Below are 21,578 nucleotides of genomic sequence, written 5' to 3' on the forward strand. Positions count from 1 at the left end.
CTTTCAAACTGATCATAAGGACTAAATTTATACTCTTTCGTTAACATAGCCTCAAAAGCGAGTAAACCCTGTCCTTCTGCGTTCTTTTCACAGCTCCTATTTGATGTCCTTGGGAAGGATGTTTTGTCTTCTCCACCAGAGATTGACCGTGCCCACAGGGCCCTCATCGGAAAACCCGTGGCCGGAGAAAAACCATGTGTTGTCATCAGCATCGTTATCAGCAAAAAGAGCTGATCATCCACGAGGCTCGAGCTAAAAGAGGCAAGCTGATGTTCCAAGGCAGCCCGATCGCCATATATGAGGACTATGCACCTGAAGTGATGTTACAACGATCTAAATATAGACGGGTGATGACGGAACTGTACAATTTGGGACTCAGACCAACCCTGCTCTTTCCTGCTAGGCTGTCCATCAGGACCAAAGACGGGAGTAGGCTTATCGTCTGTGTCTGAGGCTGAAGAGTACATGGCATCAGCCCGGACTGATTCTCCTTAGTTACGCAGTAGTTGTATCAAGTAGTTGCATGGGTGTAAATGTATATATGTTAATATTTTTAGTTTTGCTGGCAGGTTGTTTTTGTTTTTTTTTGGTTCGCAAGTGTATTTGGGACATTGATTTTTAAGTTTCGCAGTGGCACATTTACTGCATTTACATTAATAATATAATGTACATATATTATGAAACTGTCCCTGTCTATTTGTATTGTATTTTGTAATTGATCCAGTGTGGACCACTGGTAATGCAGACGTGTTAGCTGAAATTTCATGTTTCGTATTATGTTCATCGTATGCCTCTTTGAGGAGAAGTTCATCTTGTTTTTTGGTGCACCTAAAAGCCTTATTTAATCAATGATCTGTATTTAAGAGATTACCATTGGCTCATTTGCATTGAATTAATAGGTCACATATGGGGTTCAGTATTTATTTGTTTGGTTCTCACATTTCTCTTTTCTTCTTTGTTTACTGATTCTTTCTTTGCATTAGGATATTGTTGAGTCATGTTCCTGACTCATGACTTCTTGTTTTGTTCTTGTGCTGTTTTTTTTATGGGAGTGTGTGGACTCTAATTTTTGGTAGCGTGGGGGAGCTTGACCTAGAGAGGTAAGAGTGGTATAAGATGACGAGCCTGAGTGCTCAGTTAAGTCAAGTTTCTCTGTGGGGTGGGTTTTTTTTCTTTTTCTCTCTCTCTCTCTCTCTCCCTTTTTTGGACTTTTGGGTCATTCTCTTCATTCTTCTCATCTTCTCTCTCTCAGTGTGGACCGTATCAGAATTCTGTCAACATTTTAAATCTATAAAATAGCTAGTGTTACTACAATGACAGACCATAGACTACGTCTAGTCTCTTGGAATGTCAAAGGAATGAATAACAGTGTCAAGGGTGGCAAGGTACTATTGCATTTCCGGCACCTAAAGGCTGATATTATGTTTCTGCAAGAAACACATTTTGCGAACGGCAGATTTACTCCGTATCAAGAGAGCCTGGATCGTCACTTGTACCATTCCAAATTTTCTCAGAGAGCTCGTGGTGCTGCTATTATTATACATAGAACGGTCATGTTTGAAGAGACCCACACAATTTTAGACCCGAATGGTCGTTTTGTGGTGGTCTCAGGTACGCTTCATAATTTGCCAGTCATTCTAGTTTCAGTTTATGCCCCCAACTGGGATAATGACGAGTTCTTTGTTAAGCTCTTTTCAAGCCTTCCAAATGTGGATGATCGTCATATAATTATTGGGGGGGATTTCAATTTGGTCCAGGATGATGGGTCTTGATAGGTCTTCTTCTAAGCAATCTTTCCTATAAAAGTCGGCCAAAGTAGTATTAGATTATGCTTTTCGATTGGGACTCTCTGATCCCTCAGAAGAATCCTCAAGATAAAGTGTTCTCGTTCTTTTCACATGTACATCATACATTCTCAAGTTAAACTGTGTTAAAGCATGTACATATCACACAGTAGTAATTTCTGATCATGCCCCTGTGTCTATTGATGTAGTTTTGTTCCCTGGCAGATTCACACCTCCTACTTGGGGATTTGACTCATCTATATTATCAGATGATAAATTTAAATATTTTGTTGCTTCGCAGATTAATTTATATTTTGAGCTTAATCAGACTCCAGATATCAATAGTCTTACTCTTTGGGAAGCTTTTAGGGCTTTTATTCGTGGTAAGTTATTTCTTATGTTTCTTATTTAAGAAAGACCGAAACAGTTAGACTGTCTTCGATTGCAGATGATCTCTACAAGTTAGATGCTTTATATGCTTCTTCCCCCTCCCCTTCCCTTTATACTAAACGTGTACAGTTACAGGCAGAATATAATTGTTACGGGGCTGACGAGACGTGAGACATGCGGATCCATATGCAAGGCTTTATTATAGAACATGGTCAGAAACAGGCAGGGTCAGACAGAGGCAAACAGGTATGACAAGGGCAAGACAGAGCAATACGTGGAGCAAGCGTGGGTCAACGATCAGCGAACAGTATCCAAAGGGGCAAGGCAGAGAGATAATCCAGAGACGGGAGCAATAATCCAAACGGGGAGCGAACAGAGTCCAAACGGCAAGGCGAAGGGTTAATCCAGGAAACACGGGCAGGGTCAGACATGGCAGGAAAACAAGGCAAGACTAGGACTAGGATAATGGCTCTGTAGAGTTGCTATCGCTTGGGGAGTGATATACGCTAACAATACTCGGCCCTGAGCTAGAGCAAGTCCCAGGTTAAATAGTGTGTGTGATGGGGTGATCAGTGAATTCAGCTGTGTGATCAGTGTAATCAGCTGCGTGTCGTCAGTGCAATGGATTGTGGGTATTGCAGTCCAGAGAAGTGTGGTGTGAGAGTCAATGTGGTGAGTGAGTGACATCTGGTGGTGATTGTCCGGAAGAGCATGGACCAGATTCGTGACATAGCCCCCCCCCAAGGAGCGGCTTCCAGACGCTTCCAAATAATCCAGGAGGGCGGTGGAGCAGAGGCGGAACAGGGGGAGGGACGGAGGGCCAGGTCCGTGAGGAAGTGGGAAGACCGGGGACTGAGGCAGAACCGGCAGAGCAGGACACCCCGGCGGAACCGGAGACCAGGACAGAGCAAGAGCCCACCAGGGCGGAGCAGACGGACCAGGAGCCCACCAGGGCGGAGTAGATGACCACCAGACCGGAGTAGAAGACCACCACGGCGGAGCAGACGACCACCAGACCCGAGCAGAAGACCCCCACGGCGGAGCAGACGACCACCAGACCCGAGCAGAAGACCACCATGGCGGGGCAGACGACCACCAGACCCGAGCAAGAGCCCACCAGGGCGGAGTAGATGGACCAGGAGCCCACCAGACCGGAGTAGAAGACCACCACGGCGGAGCAGACGACCACCAGACCCGAGCAGAAGACCACCATGGCGGGGCAGAGGACCACCAGACCTGAGCAGAAGACCCTCGCCAGGAAGCAGACTGGGCAGGAAACCATGGCAGAGTCTGAGATCTGGGGGAAACGGAGACAGACAACACCGGGAGAGCAGAGACAGATAATACAGGGAGAGCATTCATGATCTCAGGGGGCGTGGCAGGGCAGGACGAGGATTCATAGACTGCGTTTTTAGCCGTGACAGGACAAGGCGTGAGCTCACAGACGGCCTCTTTAGCCGTGACAGGACAGGGCGAGAGCTCACAGACGGCCTCTTTAGCCCTGACAGGACAGGGCGAGAGCTCACAGACGGCCTCTTTAGCCGTGACAGGACAGGGCGAGAGCTCACAGACGGCCTCTTTGGCCGTGACAGAACAGGGCGTGAGCTCACAGACGGCCTCTTTGGCCGTGACAGGACAGACAGTGAGTTCAGGGGCGGCCTTCATGACCGTGACAGGGCAGACAGTGAGTTCAGAAACGGTCTCCATGGCCGTGACAGGGCAGACAGTGAGTTCAGGAACGGCCTCCATGGCCGTGACAGGGCAGACCATGAGGTCAGGAACGGCCTCCGTGGCCGTGACAAGGCAGACCGTGAGTTCAGGAACGGCCTCCGTGGCCGTGACAGGGCAAACAGCGAGTTCAGGGACGGCCTCCGTGGCCGTGACAGGGCAAACAGCGAGTTCATGAGTGGGCGCCACCACCTCGGGAGGTTCTGCAGCGGAAGCTGCCACCTCTGGTGGTTCTGCAGTGGACGCCGCCTCCTCTGGAAGTTCTGGGGCAGACTCGTGGACTGAAGAGGCCTCAGGAGCAGACTCATGGACAGGAGAGGCCTCAGGAGCACAGTGTGCAGCCCACACACTCAAAATGGCAACCGCCATAACGGGAAGTACTGAGGTCAGGGGAACAGTCTCTGTAACAGACAGGGTTGAGGCCCTGGGAATGCCAGCTACTCGCACTGACATCAGTGGTGGGTCCATCACACTGGATATCAGACAGGGAACTTGAAGGACTGACCTTAAATCCTTGGGTGTGACAGACTCTGGCTGGAGCACTGTGACGTGGTGTGACTCTGGCTTGACAGCGACGACGCGAGCAGACTCTGGCTTGACAGCGACGACGCGAGCAGACTCTGGCTTGACAGCGACGACGCGAGCAGACTCTGGCTTGGCAGGCTTGACGTGAGCAGACTCTGGCTTGGCAGGCTTGACGTGAGCAGACTCTGGCTTGGCAGGCTTGACGTGAGCAGACTCTGGCTTGGCAGGCTTGACGTGAGCAGACTCTGGCTTGGCAGGCTTGACGTGAGCAGACTCTGGCTTGGCAGGCTTGACGTGAGCAGACTCTGGCTTGGCAGGCTTGACGTGAGCAGACTCTGGCTTGGCAGGCTTGACGTGAGCAGACTCTGGCTTGACGGCGACGACGTGAAGGGGTGCTGTTGCTGCCGCCATTTTGTGAGTGAGTGAGGTGTCGTGTTCCTCCGCGACACCCACAGTAAAAGAGGAGCCCACACACAGTAAAGCATAGTCCATAAATTGACTGAGTGACGCACGGGGACCCTCACGGATTAACTGTCGTTTGAGCGGCTGATTGATGCCCTCACAAAAAAAGTCTATTAGTGCATAGTCCGGCAGATCAGAAAAATAGGCGAGATCTAAGTACTCCTGTATGTATTCCTCGAGCGGTCTCAAACCCTGCTCGAGGGTTAACAACAGTCGTGCAGTGTCCATACCTGGCCAATGTCCTCTGGAAAAGCCGCTGGATCCTTGTGTGGCCGAGTATTCTGTTACGGGGCTGACGAGACGTGAGACATGCGGATCCATATGCAAGGCTTTATTATAGAACATGGTCAGAAACAGGCAGGGTCAGACAGAGGCAAACAGGTATGACAAGGGCAAGACAGAGCAATACGTGGAGCAAGCGTGGGTCAACGATCAGCGAACAGTATCCAAAGGGGCAAGGCAGAGAGATAATCCAGAGACGGGAGCAATAATCCAAACGGGGAGCGAACAGAGTCCAAACGGCAAGGCGAAGGGTTAATCCAGGAAACACGGGCAGGGTCAGACATGGCAGGAAAACAAGGCAAGACTAGGACTAGGATAATGGCTCTGTAGAGTTGCTATCGCTTGGGGAGTGATATACGCTAACAATACTCGGCCCTGAGCTAGAGCAAGTCCCAGGTTAAATAGTGTGTGTGATGGGGTGATCAGTGAATTCAGCTGTGTGATCAGTGTAATCAGCTGCGTGTCGTCAGTGCAATGGATTGTGGGTATTGCAGTCCAGAGAAGTGTGGTGTGAGAGTCAATGTGGTGAGTGAGTGACATCTGGTGGTGATTGTCCGGAAGAGCATGGACCAGATTCGTGACAATAATCTTCTGATGACAAATATACAGCAAGGCAACTTAGACAATGCAGGCAACGTTTTTTTTTAACACGGTGACAAAGCGGGCAAGTTTTGGCTCGCCAAGCTCGCATGGCCAGTACCTCTAGGTGGATTTCAAAAGTCAAATCGACAACAGGTGAACCGATATCAGATCAAGCAGGGATTCATTCTATATTTTTAGATTACGCCACATTATATATGTCTGAGAGCTCTTCAAATTTTACGACAAACTTAGATTTTTTTAATTCATTAACTTTTCCGAAAATTGATGAAACCCTTGCCAACAAGGTGGTTCAATCACTGAGGTAGAGATACAAGAAGCAAAATCCCCTGGCCCAGACGGCTTTACAGCCGAGTTCTATAAATTGTTCTCCTCCTCACTAACCCCTGTCTTGGCCAGGTTATAATTCAATTCAAGTTTATTTGTATAGCGCTTTTTACGATACAAATCGTTGCAAAGCAGCTCTACAGGAATTTAAGTTTCCACAATATATTTATATATTGCAGAACCTTAATATGTTTAACTTATGGCAAAATTTGGTACTTCTGTATGTTGTCTGAGCATTGGCATCCTCCGAAGTCCTCTGAGGGGTTGGCATTATCTTTCCTCAGGTTATACAATGATTCTTTTAAGGAAGGCTGCCTCCCCCAGACTTTATGTGCGGCTTCAATCCCTCTGCTTCTTAAGAAAGATAAGGACCCCACCTCTTGTGGTAGCTACAGACCAGTGTCACTCCTTAATGTTGATTTTAAAATTTTAGCCAAAGTCTTATCTTGACGTCTTCAGTTGGTACTACCATTTTTAATTTGTCTAGATCAGACGGGTTTTATACCAGGGAGACATTCATTCTTTAATACTAGGAGGCTTTTTAATATTCTTTTCTCCCCCCATCTGACTCACCAGAAATAATTCTGTCTTTAGATGCCGAGAAGGCATTTGACAGGGATGAATGGATGTATTTATTCTTTATTTTAGAGAAGTTTGGGTTTGACTCTAACTTTATTTCTTGGATTCAGCTTCTTTACTCATCACCGGTTGCTTCAGTACATACTAATGGCTTGCATTCATCTCTTTTTTCTCTTCAGCGTGGGACGCGTCAGGGCTTTCCCCTCTGCTATAGAGCCTCTAGCTATTTGGCTTCGTAGCCATACCGGTTTTGAGGGAATATCTCGTTATGGTTCAGTTCATAAACTTTCTCTTTATGCTGATGATCTTTTATTGTACATTTCTAACCCCATCTCCTCCTTACCTGTGATTATGGACATACTAGATTTATTCGGTCATCTCTCAGGTTACAAGATAAATCTTCAAAAAAGTGAACTATTTTTTGTCAACCCTGTAAGATCTCGTATTCTCTAGTTCCCTTTAAAATAGCTTCAGGTGGATTTAAATACTTGGGTGTTTTTTTCACCAATTCGTTTAATAACTTATTTGTCAAAAACTTTCAACCACTTGTTGATAAAACCAAGTTAGTCTAGATGGTCTTCGCTTCCTTTGTCCCTCTTGGGCCGCATTAATCTAGTGAAAATGGTTATCTTACCCAAATTCCTTTATCTTTTTCAACATATTCCAATTTGCATATTCATACATATATCTCACTTTCAGGATCTCTCAAATCTTTTTTTGGATCACATCAAAGGTTTACTCTGTTCTCCTCATACCAGCACTAATACACATCAATTAACTTCTATTGGAAAGAGGGAAGATTTATTCTTGAGAGAGATATGTTCAATTATTTTTATGTATTTGTTTATGTTTATTTGTTTATTTAATATATTATTTATTTATTTTCAATTTATTTTGTAGGGGTTTTTTTTTCCTCTTTGCTTTATATTCTAATGTCTTTTGGGTGGGAGGGTTCTGAGTGCGTTTATATTGAGACGATCTGTAATTTCTTATTTTTCACTGAATACATTATGTATGGTCTTGTTAAAATACCAATAAATAATAAATAAATAAATAATAAAAAAAGATCCGAAATCAATATTTGAGCAAGTACATAACCAGCCAGTGTTCAAAACTATCGCCTTATTTTAGCCCGATTCACAACGGTTATGTCATGAATCTGGTCTGTGAACTTCCGTTAACTCACCACCAGAGGTCTCTCGCTCACCACATGGACTCTTGCACCACACTAACTGTTGCACTCCACATCAGACTACAATTCCCATCATCCATTGCACTGACGACACACAGCTGATTGCACTGATCACACACCTTACATAAACCATGGACGTCCTCTTCCTCTGGGCCGAGTATTGTATTGTGTTTATCACTCCCCTGGTGTTAGCCGCCTTACCGAGCCATTCAGTGTTTTTCTGTTTAGTTCCAGTATTGTTCTGCATTTATAACTCTCCTAGTTTTAGCTGCGATACAGACCCCACTTTGTTGTCATAGTCTTGCCTTGTGTTTTTTTCTAGTGTTTTGATTCTTGCTCGTGTTTCCTGGATTTACCCTTTACCTTGCCGTTTGGACTCTGTTTGCACCTCTCTTGGACTACTGCTCGTATACCTGGATTATCTCTCTGCCTTGCCCTGTTGGATATCGTTCGCCGACCGTCGACTCTCGCTAGCTCTAGGATTGCTCTGTGTCTTGCCCGTACCATACCTGTTTGCCGTTGTTTGACCCTGCCTGTTTATTGACTGTTTATAAATAAAAGCTTGCATTTGGATCCACACGTCTTGTTCGCCCCGTTACAGGTTATTTTATAATAATGTTAAAACTGGAATATAATTTAATTTCATTCACATGTGTTTCATAAACACATAATCCTTTCTGGATTACAATCCGCCATCAAAATGATAGTTAATTATTCTAGCTGCTGTGAGAAAAGTTACTTTTAAAAGTAATGCATTAGGCCTATTGTATTACTCCCTAAAAAAGTAACTAATTGTGTTACTTAGATACTTTTTATGGGAAGTAATTTGTTAGCATTACTTTTTCTAATCTGGGTTGGGCTTGCATTTTTGGTTTTAATTATAAAAAGTTCTATTTTTGGCAAATGTTAGGCTGATGATACATGGGGCAACTTTTTTGAGCAATTTTGCCAGGCAATGTTTTTTTTAAACAATGTTGCTTGGGCACTTTCCCATTGAGAAAGGGTAACAAATCTGGATACTTTAGATCGGTCGTGGGCCCTGTGTCTCACCTGGTTGCTCATTGATGGCAACATTACTCAAAAGTTGCCCCGTGTATCATCAGCCTAAAAGTGCTTTCACACCAAAAGTAAAATGAATAAGCCTCAGACCGAAGGAAATGTAAAGTCATATCTAGAGGCGGAAACTCAAACAAACTTTTCAGCTGTGCTGCCATTCTGAACTACATGAAGAATAGGATACCAGAGAAGAATATTCATCACCATTCACCCTTTAAAAAAAAAAGTGTTTTGCTTTATTATGGTTGAATTGGATTTTTGAAGGTCAGTAGCAAAGACATTGGTTAATAAAATGGGATTAAATACATAAAGGATATGTGAAGTGAAGTGACATTCAGCCAAGTATGGTGACCCATACTCGGAATTCGTGCTCTACATTTAACCCATCCAACGTGCACACACACAGCAGTGAACACACACAGCAGTGAACACACACACACAGCAGTGAACACACACACACCGTGAACACACACCCGGAGCAGTGGGCAGCCATTTATGCTGCGGCGCCCGGGGAGCAGTTGGGGGTTCGGTGCCTTGCTCAAGGGCACCTCAGTCATGGTATTGAGGGTGGAGAGAGCGCTGGACATTCACTCCCCCCACCTACAATCCCTGCCGGCCCGAGACTCGAACCCACAACCTTTGGAATATGATTCCGACTCTCTAACCATTAGGCCACGACTTCCCCTATATTCCCCTATATTTGTGTTACTTAACATTTAACTATTGTAGATTTACGTCATATTCTGAGTTAGCACTTCTCTGTTTTTATTATGTTTGAGGAATACTGAATCTATTTTTGCTGCACTCCCACATGGGAACAGGAGAGCTGTCAGTCAATAAATAGGAAACGAAAAAGTAACTCAGATATTTTCTTTTCAATTAAAAAGTAATGCCTTACTTTACTAGTTACTTGAAAAAAGTAATCTGATTATGTATAACCCCAAAACTGTATTAGCCGTGGAAGAGGTAAGCCTATTTATGTCACTGTAAGATGGACTTGCATTCTTAATGTAGGTTATTTTTGAATAAATGAATATGTTCAGCCCATGATATGGTCCATTACTAAACATGTTATAGGCCTAGAGTCTTTGCACTGGCAGTATTGTCTTTCAGCGTCTTCATGCATCTTCAAATGAGATTACATGAAGTTCACTTGATGTACTAGCGCAAGGAAAAAGCTTTTTAAAGAGCTGCCCATCATCTGCATTTGCTGTCCCCTTGACTCATAAATAATCCACAATTGTTTCTGCTTTGTGGAGCGACGTAACATATGCCATTAGAGGCCTCTAGGTGCTTACCCAAGCTCCTGAGGTGTCTGAGGCGTGTGTTTGGGGTAAGATTATCTCTCAGCATGCGGCTGTTGTTTTAAAGAGGGGTGCTGGTTACAGGATCACACATGGGGCTTATAGCTAACGAATGGGGCAGGAAATGGCTCCAGTATGGGTTGGAGTGAGTGGAGGTCTTCACGGCCGACCTCTCTGGAGTGATTTAGTGTGCCTGTCAGCGCAGCTCATGCTGGATCATGGGTCGACTGCGTGGAAAATGCAGAGAAAGCGAATGTTTATTTCTCTTTTTAAGGCCTGTTAATTGCGTTTTCTACCTTCCGTTATTGAAACTTTCCGTGTTTTCTTTGATGTGATCAGCAGGGGCTAGAAACTAAGTAAAGAACACCGTAAACTTTTCATTGAGAGTTATTACAGTAATTATCATCGATTTACTTGACTGGCTTGCCTTTCACATAGGCTCATTATCAGTTATGATATACTCATTACTGCGTAAATTAGCACAATGATGTTTTAGATGAGCCGATCATGTTCTAGTAAACAACATGAGTGTTTCTTCAGCTGCTGGCGCCTTTGAGCTTATGGACTTTTAGAAATAGCTAATTTCTTTACACTCTCACTATAGTTTATTTAATATGTCCAACAGTGTACAATACAGGCTATGCATCACATGGGAATTCTGTCACTTTCTTCTCCCTGATATTAAATAACGTATTTTCAGTAAAAAAAAAAAAAAAAAAAATTGGATATTGACATTTTGGAATAAAATGCCCACTGTTTTGCTAAGGCTATAGGTTAGCATTTTATGTATTCTGAATACACACAAGTAAATCATATTTGCATAATTAATTTTTTTTTATAAATCTGTTATACGTATATTTACCTGGATTTTTCCTGGATTTATCATTTGGTTCTAAAACTTCATGAGGGTCATCATTTTTCGATGTGGTGGTAATGATGCCACAACTCAGAGCAGTACGATTTTAATTTTAATTAATTTTATTTTGTAAGTTTTATTTATTTATGATCTTATTTTATTTCAGTTATTTTATATAACAGACATTTTAAATAAGCTGTTTAGCTGGTGGCCCTCTAAAACAGCAAAACCATCCAGCTTTACTAGTTGACTAGTTACCTTAGGCTGACATCATTTTATTATATTTGATTTAATTTTTTTATTTTTTAGCAGCACAGCTGTATGTAATGTAGCAGCCCATAATTTTTCAATGCAGAGAAAATGATTCCAAAACTCAAAGCAGTGTTATTTTAGTATTGTTTATATACTATTGTAGTATTTAAGAATATTTTAAATTAGATTTTTAAAAAGTGTTTTCAGTTTTCAATAAAAAAAATAAAATAATGAAATTGTATTTATTTTTGTTATTATTAGTCAATTTAGCATTATTTTATTTCAGACAAAATTTTGAATTTTTGTTACATTTTAAGTTTTTCGTGTAATATTTAAATTTGATTATATTTCAGCTTCATTTCAATTAACAAAACTTATTTTTAATTGCTATCGTTTTAGCTAACAATAAAAAAATATTGCTATAAATATTCAAATAACAAATATTGAAATTATATTTATTTAACATTTGGTTATATACAAACAATTTTATACATTTATCATTCATATATATATATATATATATATATATCATATAAAACAAAGAATAAATTATAAAAAATATGGATTAAAAGCATTTAAAAATTAGGAAAACTAAATAAAATGAAGACATATTAAAAACATTTCCAAGATAGTTTTAATGTGACAGATATTGGTTTTAATAGGCTTGAACTGTCGGTGTTAGTTAGTGTAGGAGAACATTGTCATCTCCACAGAACTAAATCAGATGCTTCGTCCTCTTGGATAACACACAAATATGTTACCAAAATGGTCAGGGAGGCAAGGCATTTGGATGTGACTGTTTATTCAAGACCGTGTTTACACAGGACATATTTCAATACCTTTTGGGGATAGTTCCTCATGGGGATGTGGAGATGCAACCTCAGGATCATCCAACCCTCCCTTCTGCTCTCCTTTCCTCTCTGTTTCTGTCCGTTTCACACACAGATCAGATTAGACTGTAAAACCCCTCATCAGGACAGAATCCTGCTGTCCCATTATTGCAGAACAAGCTAAACAAAACGGCCCAGAAAGGCCTGTCCTACCTCTGAACAGTCAGTAGTCATCATAACTATTATCATCAGTAATGAGTGCAGCTGGATGTCTGAGGTCTGGAAGTGAATAGTTTAATAGTATAAATATCTGTAGTTCTCACAGACCGTTGCAGCTCTCAGTTACACTGGCAGAGCTTTCTGCCCACTGTGGGAACACATGTGTGAGATGTGCGTTGCTACTCGCCTCTCTTTTTCTTCAAACCTGAAACCAGTCAGATTCTGCTGGTCTTAGCTGGTTTAAGTTGGTTGCGTTGGTCTCCCAGTCTACCCAAGCTGGATTTTAGCTAGTGGCCCGGTACATAAAGCAGTAGGAATATTTCAAACAAGTCCAGCTATATTTGGGGGCCAAATTTTCACCTTAGGCTGATAAGCTTTTATTTGATTTAATTTTAAATATTTAATTTAAAATTAAAATTGAATTAAATTTATGTTTTGTTTTATATTATTTTATACAGCTCAGCCTTACGTAATGCAACAGGCTGTTTCAGCTGTAAACTGATTTATTTATTTTCAGCAGCTTTATTTGATTTGATTTTACTCTATGCATAGGTGTGCTCCAGCTGTAAAATAGCAAGTGTTTAGTCTACCATCTAGTGGCCGCCGGTGTTTTCACACAGAAGTCCGTTGCATGTGCAGATCCAGCCACAAGCTAAACAGCTTAAACTAATATTGAAAGTGTGCATTTGTATTTGCTTTGTTTATTTTACAACATATGTCAGAAGTGTACAGGCTGGGTTGTGCTGTGCTGGTCCCCATGTTCTTTCTGGGGTCTCACGTCGGTTTACTACCTCAAAAATCATAGACCTGCTCAACATCGAAGTCATAGGAGCGTATTTAAAAATGGAAGGGAAATTGTCATTTTGAAATTACCGTTAATAATCTATTAGTTTGGTACTGCAATATTTACAATCTATTTTATGTCATTGTAATCTGACACAATGAGACTGGGGAATTCTTCAAAATATCTTCTCTTTATAATCTTTTATGACTCACAGAAGAAAGTAAGTCATTTGGAACACCATGAGTGTGCATAAATTATGACTGGTCAAAATGGGCACTTTCAGTTAAAATGAGTAGATAATTACATTAGAGGTCTCACATTTCTCTGTAACTTGATGTGACAAAATACATCTGGGCAAAGATGAAAGCTTTGAAAGCAAAAAACAGATTAGACCCATTAATTCATCTCTTTCTGTGAGGATGAACTGGCCTGGTGAAGTGCAGCACCTCTTTCATTATTTGATCTATTGAGCACAAAGGTGTCTTGAGAGCCCAGAGCAACAGTATAAAGCACATAAGATCTTTTTCAATTCAACAACATTGAGTCTAACAGTTGAGAAATGGGGGAAATTAGAGAATTCACTCAACTGATTATACTACCCATGTATCGTATACAAAACACACTATTTTTTACTTTTATTATGTAAAACAAAATAAAAAAAATCCAAAAGAGAAATCACTTGCCTCAAAGAAAGAAATGCATTTGTCTGATCTCTAATTAAATTTCTGTGTAATCATTTTGACAATGGGGAATGCATATTAATGTACTTGCTTCATGATTTTTAGCATCTGTAATTGAAGTGCAATGTTAATATCGGCCCATGTTTAAATTGCTTTTCATGCAATATTCATCTCACACCGCTTTTTTCTTTCAAAGGTAAAAAGTATTACCAGTAATGAATGACTGCTCAAATGTGCCTTTAAAAAATATTATTTAAGAAGATAACTGTTTTTTTTTCATTATAAACTAAAAAAAAAGACAACACAGTCAATTCCAAACAAAACACCAAACACTAAACACCACAAAACAACAAACTAGGGCTGTCAGTTGATTAAAATCCTTAATCTAATTAATTACATGATGTGTCAATTAATTAATCTAATTATTTGCAAATCACATTTGGCTGTGAAAATACCCCCAAAAGATTATTTAAAGCTATTGTTGTGTTAAATGAGAAAGTATTAATTAAACATTACAAATTTTAGCTTTAGAAAGAAATATTTTATTTGATTCAACATAAAATTTATTACATGTTTAGGCTACAACGGGCTAACATAAACTAGGCTATGGAACATAAAAGAATATAATTTGAGAAACATCTCAGTTTTTTTTCCATTCATGCAATGAAAGATATTAACAGCTTTGTTACAAACAATCTTCAAAATACCTTAATTTATGTTCCACAAAAGACAGTAAGTCATTCAGTTTTGAAATGACATAATACATTTTTTTGTAAACTATCCCTTTAAAGTGTTTTTTTTTTTTTTGCCATTTTTAAAAAATGAAATAATACTCTAAATAAGAAACTAAAGCTGCTAGCTGGTGAAGGTAAATGTCTTTATGAGTCATTCATTCATTTGATTTGTTTAAACGGCTGATTCATTCAGTAATTCAGTAAACGGCTCTCTCTGTGAATGGGCCTTTGAATCATTGATTCACTCGATTCGTTCAAAACGCGGATTCATTCAGAAAACACCGCTGTGTTGCTCGGAGATGCACAACAATTCTGCTGTGGCGTTGTAGGTAATATTTTTGTTGGCAAAACTGAGCAAAAACAGACAAAATTGTTTTTACAATATAACACAATATTAACTTCTTTACTGAGCTGTTGTTTGAATTCACATTTGCACTCATTATATTCGGGAAAGTAGCACTCGTGTGACAGGCTATTGCTCTCACTGCTCATGTGATATTGCTTGTCATATATGATATAAATAAGAGACAAAAATACATACAGGAGCATTTTTGCCCCGATATCTTGAATTTTAGGGCATAACTGCATTTATGGAGTTGTTGCCCTGCATCATATTTGTCACGAGTCAACTGTATGAAATGTAAGATGATGTAGCTACAGGTCTGGGGGCAGGGCCAGTGCGTTAACTGCGTTTAAATATTTTAATCGCATTATTTTTCAGAACTAATTAAGTTAACACGTTAAATTGACAGCCCTAAAACAAACACAACAAAACACAAAACACAAAACAACACAACAAAACACTAAACAAAACACCACAAAACAAAACAAAACAACAACACAACAAAAAGACTAAACACCACAAAACAAAACATTAAAAATAACAAGAAACAAAATGGCAAACAAGACCAACAAAACACTAAACAAATCAAACACTAAACAAAACACCACAAAACAAAACAAAACATTATAAATAACAAGAAACAAAACGGCAAACAAGACCAACAAAACACTAAACAAATCAGAACACTAAACAAAACACCACAAAACAAAACTTCAATCACAACAAAGCACAAAACACAGCAAAATGTAATTCTTAAAATTATTTAAAAATCATAAAAGAACAGATAAATAGTCCAATTAAAATGGTTGATCAATGTTTCTGTCTATAGTGTTTCATGCAGCCACTCAGATGTACTTTCCTTGTTGCGGCATATTCACAAAATTAGCATTTTAATAAAACCTTCTCAAAGACGTGGATAATTACGGTTGAGGCTTGATATTTCTCACTTTGTTTCGTAACTTGACAATAAATAGGTAGGGGCAAAGATGAAAGCTCTGAGAGCAAAAAGCAGAGATTTGATCCATTAATTAATCTCTTTCTGTGAGGATGAATTGCCCCGTTGAAGTGCAGCACCTCTTTCATTATTTGATCTAGAGCACAAAAGGTTGAGAGCCCAGACCAATGCTATAAAGCACCATCTCCAAACAAGATCTTTTCAGTTCACTCACATGCTTAACAGCAGAGAAATAGGGGAAATAGTAGATGCAGTGATTTGATTATGCGGTGCATGATTCAGTTCAAAACAAGGGTCCTGCATAAGAGAGGTCCTTCACAGTGCAATATGAGCTACAGAACAGCACATCTGCTTCTCTTTTTCTTCAAGGAACAGTATTAAAAATGGAAACCCTTCTTGCTTAAGGACAAAACAACTGTAGAGCATACAGATAACAGCCTGTTTCTTATTGTTTCTGCAGAACATTTCACAAATAATATAATGGCAATCAATTCCATGTTAAGTAGAAAAACTGAAATAGTATTTATTTATTTTTTTGTAAATTGTACTGCAGACATATTTGTTTTATTTTAAATACTTTTTTACAGTGAGTCCTCAATTTTAATGCCTGACTGGTGAACATTTTGTTTTAAATAAATATATGGGTTTTTTTCAACATTTATTGGACTGATCAATGGATTCAGTTTTGGTCAGAGAAACAAAAAAAAAACTGCTTTATAATCACCAAAATAATATTTGTAATGCATTTATTAGACTATATAATAGCACCTGAACAACACATCACCAAAGTATATTTACAAAATTCTTACATAATATTTTAATAAATAAATAAAATAATTTAACAATTAAACTTTCTACAAAAACTATACATTATGCAATACATGAATTTAGACAATTCACAGATTAATTTTTAATTTAGAAACTGAACAAATTAAGAAAATGAAGCACACAGGTTCAAAAAAACATTTATAATTATATATGCTGAGGAATAAAATACAATAACAATTCAGTCTAACTGAAAAAATACATGGTAAAATAATAGTAGTCAGAGCTCTAATACTTTGTCAATCTCTATCCCAGCAGGAAAATCCTGAGATTATGAACTTTAAACACAGCAATTGACTATTATTCTAATAATATATACTACCATTCAAATGTTTTGGATTAGTAATAGTTTTTTTGATAGAAATTAATACTTTTATTCTTCAAGGACACATTAAATTGAGCAAACATTGTGACATTAAATACATTAATAATGTTAGAAATACAACAAATCAGCATATTAGAATAATTTCCGAAGGATCATGTGACACTGAAGACTGGAGTAATGATGCTAAAAAATCAGCTTTGATCACAGGAATAAATTACATTTTAAAATAGATTAAAATAGAAAACAGTTATTTTAAACTATAATAATATTTCACAATATTACTGTTTTTACTGTATTAATGCAGCTTTTGTGAGCCTAAGATACTTTTTTAAAAACAAAAAGAAATCTTATAGACCCCAAACTTTTAAAAGGTAGTCTATATAAAGGAGACCGTCATCATTTTCACAGTTAACTGTGGAGCACTGGCTGTTTCAGTGGTGGGAGATGGCTCTGTTTACTCACTGATGTCTGCAGGACTTGCTGTAAGGCTGCTGGGTGTGTCTGCTAGCTGAGCTGGTATTGACACAACTTCACTTCCAGCGGAACATGGACCTTCCTTTGATAAAGAAAGCTGAAAACCAAAACAATCAAGTGAACAACAGTTCAAAATGATGTTAGTAAGCCATTCTTTGTGTCTCTTGATATTTACCAATTGCTGGCATGATCTGTGTTCAGCATCCTTCTGCATAATGAAGTCGGTCAGTAGTTTCCATTGTGGGTTTACCAGCAAGGCACTGTCTAGCTCCTCTGGACTGGCCAGCAGTAGCGGCTCCTCTAAAAGCTTCTGAGGATGAAACAACAAAACTCACTTGAGTTCTCTACTGCAATCTAACCAAGCCATAGACGCTGCTAGAGGAGCTCTCTGTTCCAGGATCTCTTTTTGCTTTTGTTTCCAGCACAATAAGAAATAAAATGCATCCATGCAATGCATTTCTCGAAAGTTTTTGACTGTTTTTAAAACAAGTCTCTTGTTGTACTCGCTTATTATGAATTGCTGAATGATTTTCAGCATCATTACTCCAGTCTTCAGTGTCACATGATCCTTCAGAATTCATTCTGTTATGCTGATTTGCTGCTCGAGAAACATTTCTTATTATTATCAATGCTTCATAATTTTGTGGATACCGTGATACATTAAATTTTTCAGGATTCTTTGTTCAAAGTATTTTTACTGTATTTTAGATCAAATAAATGCAGCCTTGGTGAGCATAAGAGACCTCTTTCAAAAACATTCAAAATACTTTTTTTGCACTTTGGACAAAAAAGTATTTTTATGAGCCACATCAGCTCATGCGCCACTAAGAAAACTTACAGATGCATATGAAATGTTGCCATGGACAATGGTTAATATTAGGAAATGCATAATAGAATGGAATTGTGTTAAAGTTACAGGGAAGTAAATGTTACTATGGGTAACTGCTCACTTACCAGACATCCTTCAAGCTGCTTTTGTGTGTTTCTCATCATCAGTTCTCTTTTCTTATCTTTGCATCGCTTGTTCTGGAACCAGACGCGGATGACCCGAGGACTGAGGCCCGTCATTTCCACCAGCTGCTCCTTCATGAGGGCGTCCGGTCTGGGATTGGCGCTGTAACAGGTCTGCAGCATGTGGAGCTGGGACTCGCTGAGCACCGTCCTCACACGCGTCGATCTCTCTGACCCCCTCTGCATCGACGGCCGGGACGGAGTGGATTTGATGCCCTCTGTCAGATACATAATGGGTGGTCTTACTTTAAAACTTTTCGCTCATTTACACACAGCAAAGATGTGGTTGAAATAATGTTAGTTGTGCTTTCAACATTGAAAAAACATCAAATAACATTTAATGCCAAATGGTTATAAAAGGCTGATAAATTTGTGAAATTTGAATTCGCAGATGCTAAAAAGTAAGACATTGAAACAACATCACTATCAATAAGCAAAATGAAAACAAAATTCAACAGTGATTCGATATTGTTCATAAGTGTTATAACTTGTTCATAAACTCCACTTACCAGATGGGTCAACAGTCTCTTTCTGTTGGTTATTTGAAGTACCGATGAATTTGTTAAAAAGCTCATGGTGGTCTGTACAGAGCAGATGGCCGTCCTGGAGAACATACTCATCTCCAGGGAGTAACGGATGATTGCAGCGCTCACACCGAAAACACTGGACGTGATAAATATTCACTCGTGTTCGCATGACATACTCTTTGCTGATGAAGGCTTTGTGGCATTTTGCACACTTACTGGTGCATAATCTGACAGAAAATATAAAGGAGAAAAGAGTCAAGAGACATTTTTGGAGTTGTTACAGAATGCTATACATTACAAACATGACTTTTTTTAATGGAAGAAAATTGCACTTAAGTGTCTATTTAAAAGAAATACATGGAAATATAATTAATTATAATTACTGGTTAAATAACTGTCAATGTAAAAAAAATAGGAAAGATAGACATACTGTTAAATGGGAGTGAAGAACACATTATCTTACATTCCCATAATTCTCAGAAAGTTCATATCGGTTCACTTAAATGTTTCTGCATATGTAGGGTTTTATGTTACATTTTATGTTGTTAAATTAATGTTTATTGCCTTATACACTCTAAAAAAATAAAGGTTCTTTATTGGCATCAATGGTACCTTCACTATCCATGGAACCTTTTCATTCCACAAAAGGTTCTTCAGATTATTAAAATTTAAAAAACTGTTCACTGAAAGGTTCTTTTTAGGAACCAAAACTGGTAAAAATATATATATATATATATTTTCAGTAAGTTAGTATCATTATATCAGTTACATTTAAGTTTAATTGTGATGAAATTAAATTAAAAGTTGCTGCTGAATGAAATATTTACATATTTTAGAATGTTTGGCCCAAAACTTTCTTTTTTTATTTATTGTAACTTACTTCAGATAAGTGAAAACGGCACGCACCTGCTGTAGTGGTCTTTACAGAAGGTTTTTCCGTCTCTGATGAAGCAGGTGCAGGACTCATCCAGAGACTGCTGGCACTCCGCGCACTTCAGACACTGAGCGTGCCACTCCAGATCAGGGAAAACCCGCAGGATGAAGCGATCCCGGATCTGATGCCCACAGCCCACGCAGTAGGAAACCAGCTTACTTCCTTTGAGAACACACGTTACATTATTTATATCATGTCTAATCTATCAATTGTAGTGACATTTAACGAAGATACTAATTAGCCTACAGTTACTCGAGCATCTCATCTTATGCTATAACTAAGTTAAACTTTTGATCAATGATAACTTACTCTTCTGGAGATCTCCCATGTCACAATGCCGTTATCTTTGATATTAAACACTAAAGAGAAAGAAAGACACTGCACATTTAAAGGGCCACTAATGTAAGTCTCTCTGACTCACTCCTCTTTATTTATTTGATGTGACGCAGAGCGCAGGAGCGCCAATCAGCTGCTCAGTATTGAACTTGAGTACCGCGGAAACCCCGCCCACTAACACTGCGACACGCCCACTGCAGGTGATATGTGGAAAACTGATCATGCTGTATAAATAAATAATATAGAGAATGCTTGCTTATATTATTATATATCAGGGTTTAAATAGGTTATAATTAACCAAAAAAGTAAACAGATATTAATAAAGATTCATTAATTAAAGAAAACTGATGATATAGGCTATAGATGATGGTTCTCAGTCACATCACACACTTTTAAACAGAAACTGAATTATGTTACTATAGAAGTATTGACAGTGCTGTATAAGCAACAGATTTTTTTATTTGTACATGACCTTTACTCGTGATTAATAAACACATAAAGGGCATTCATTCGTTCGTTCACGAAATTTCTTGAAATTAAATAGATTTAATGGTAAAATAAATGGTATAAATTGTATAGTTTTAAACTTATTTATTTATGTGAGATTTTTGGTCTCATTTTCAACTGTATCTCGGTTTCATTTCTTGAAATTGAATAGATTTAAATAGATTTAATGATATTTTCAGTAACATAGATACGTTGTTTAGCCCTGTTTTGAAATTTTCTAGCCTATAAAACTCGGATTTATAACATATCTGATCATATAATGTGTATAAAATGATTATAGCGTGTGAAAGTTTCTCTCTCACACACACACAAATAAATTAATACATAAATAAGTGCAAAGTTCTGGGTTTTACTATGATTATAAACATAAAAAAAACTATATTGTTACTAAAAAAAACTTCCCGCAAAGCTTGTTAGTTTTTGATTTAAAAAATATATAGGCATTATTAGAGGAACATTAGCCTATGTATTTGTATATGTATGTATCTGAGGACAACAGCACCTTGTCATTTACACCAGATTTATACGCTCTATTTCAGTTTTTACAGACATTTTCAAAACTTTGCCTCTTTTTTCAGAACTTTAAACACAAATCCAAGAATTGCTCACACAAAATGCAAAATTAAGCACTGCATTCAAAGGCCGAGAATTAGTTTATGGTTTTGCAGATTTGGTGTGTGGTTCTTGCGTTTGAGTGTCAGGTTTCAGAAATTGTGTCACAAGTAAAGATTTTGTGTGTAAGCAGTTGAAAAAAAAA

At 38.8% G+C, this 21,578-nt stretch overlaps 1 protein-coding gene across 1 annotated transcript; it reads right to left on the reverse strand.

Annotated features, from left to right (window-relative positions):
- Positions 1-17,486: 17,486 nt before the first annotated feature.
- Positions 17,487-20,306, reverse strand: isl1b (ISL LIM homeobox 1b; the record flags this gene model as incomplete). Its single annotated transcript, XM_079410655.1, has 6 exons — positions 17,487-17,603; positions 17,682-17,813; positions 18,461-18,735; positions 19,027-19,271; positions 19,951-20,140; positions 20,288-20,306. 6 exons carry the CDS (start codon positions 20,304-20,306, stop codon positions 17,487-17,489), a joined length of 978 nt encoding a protein of 325 aa, XP_079266781.1.
- Positions 20,307-21,578: the final 1,272 nt, after the last annotated feature.

This window comes from Barbus barbus (genome assembly GCF_936440315.1).
Source record: "Barbus barbus genome assembly, chromosome: 47".
Classification (NCBI taxonomy): Eukaryota; Metazoa; Chordata; class Actinopteri; order Cypriniformes; family Cyprinidae; genus Barbus; species Barbus barbus.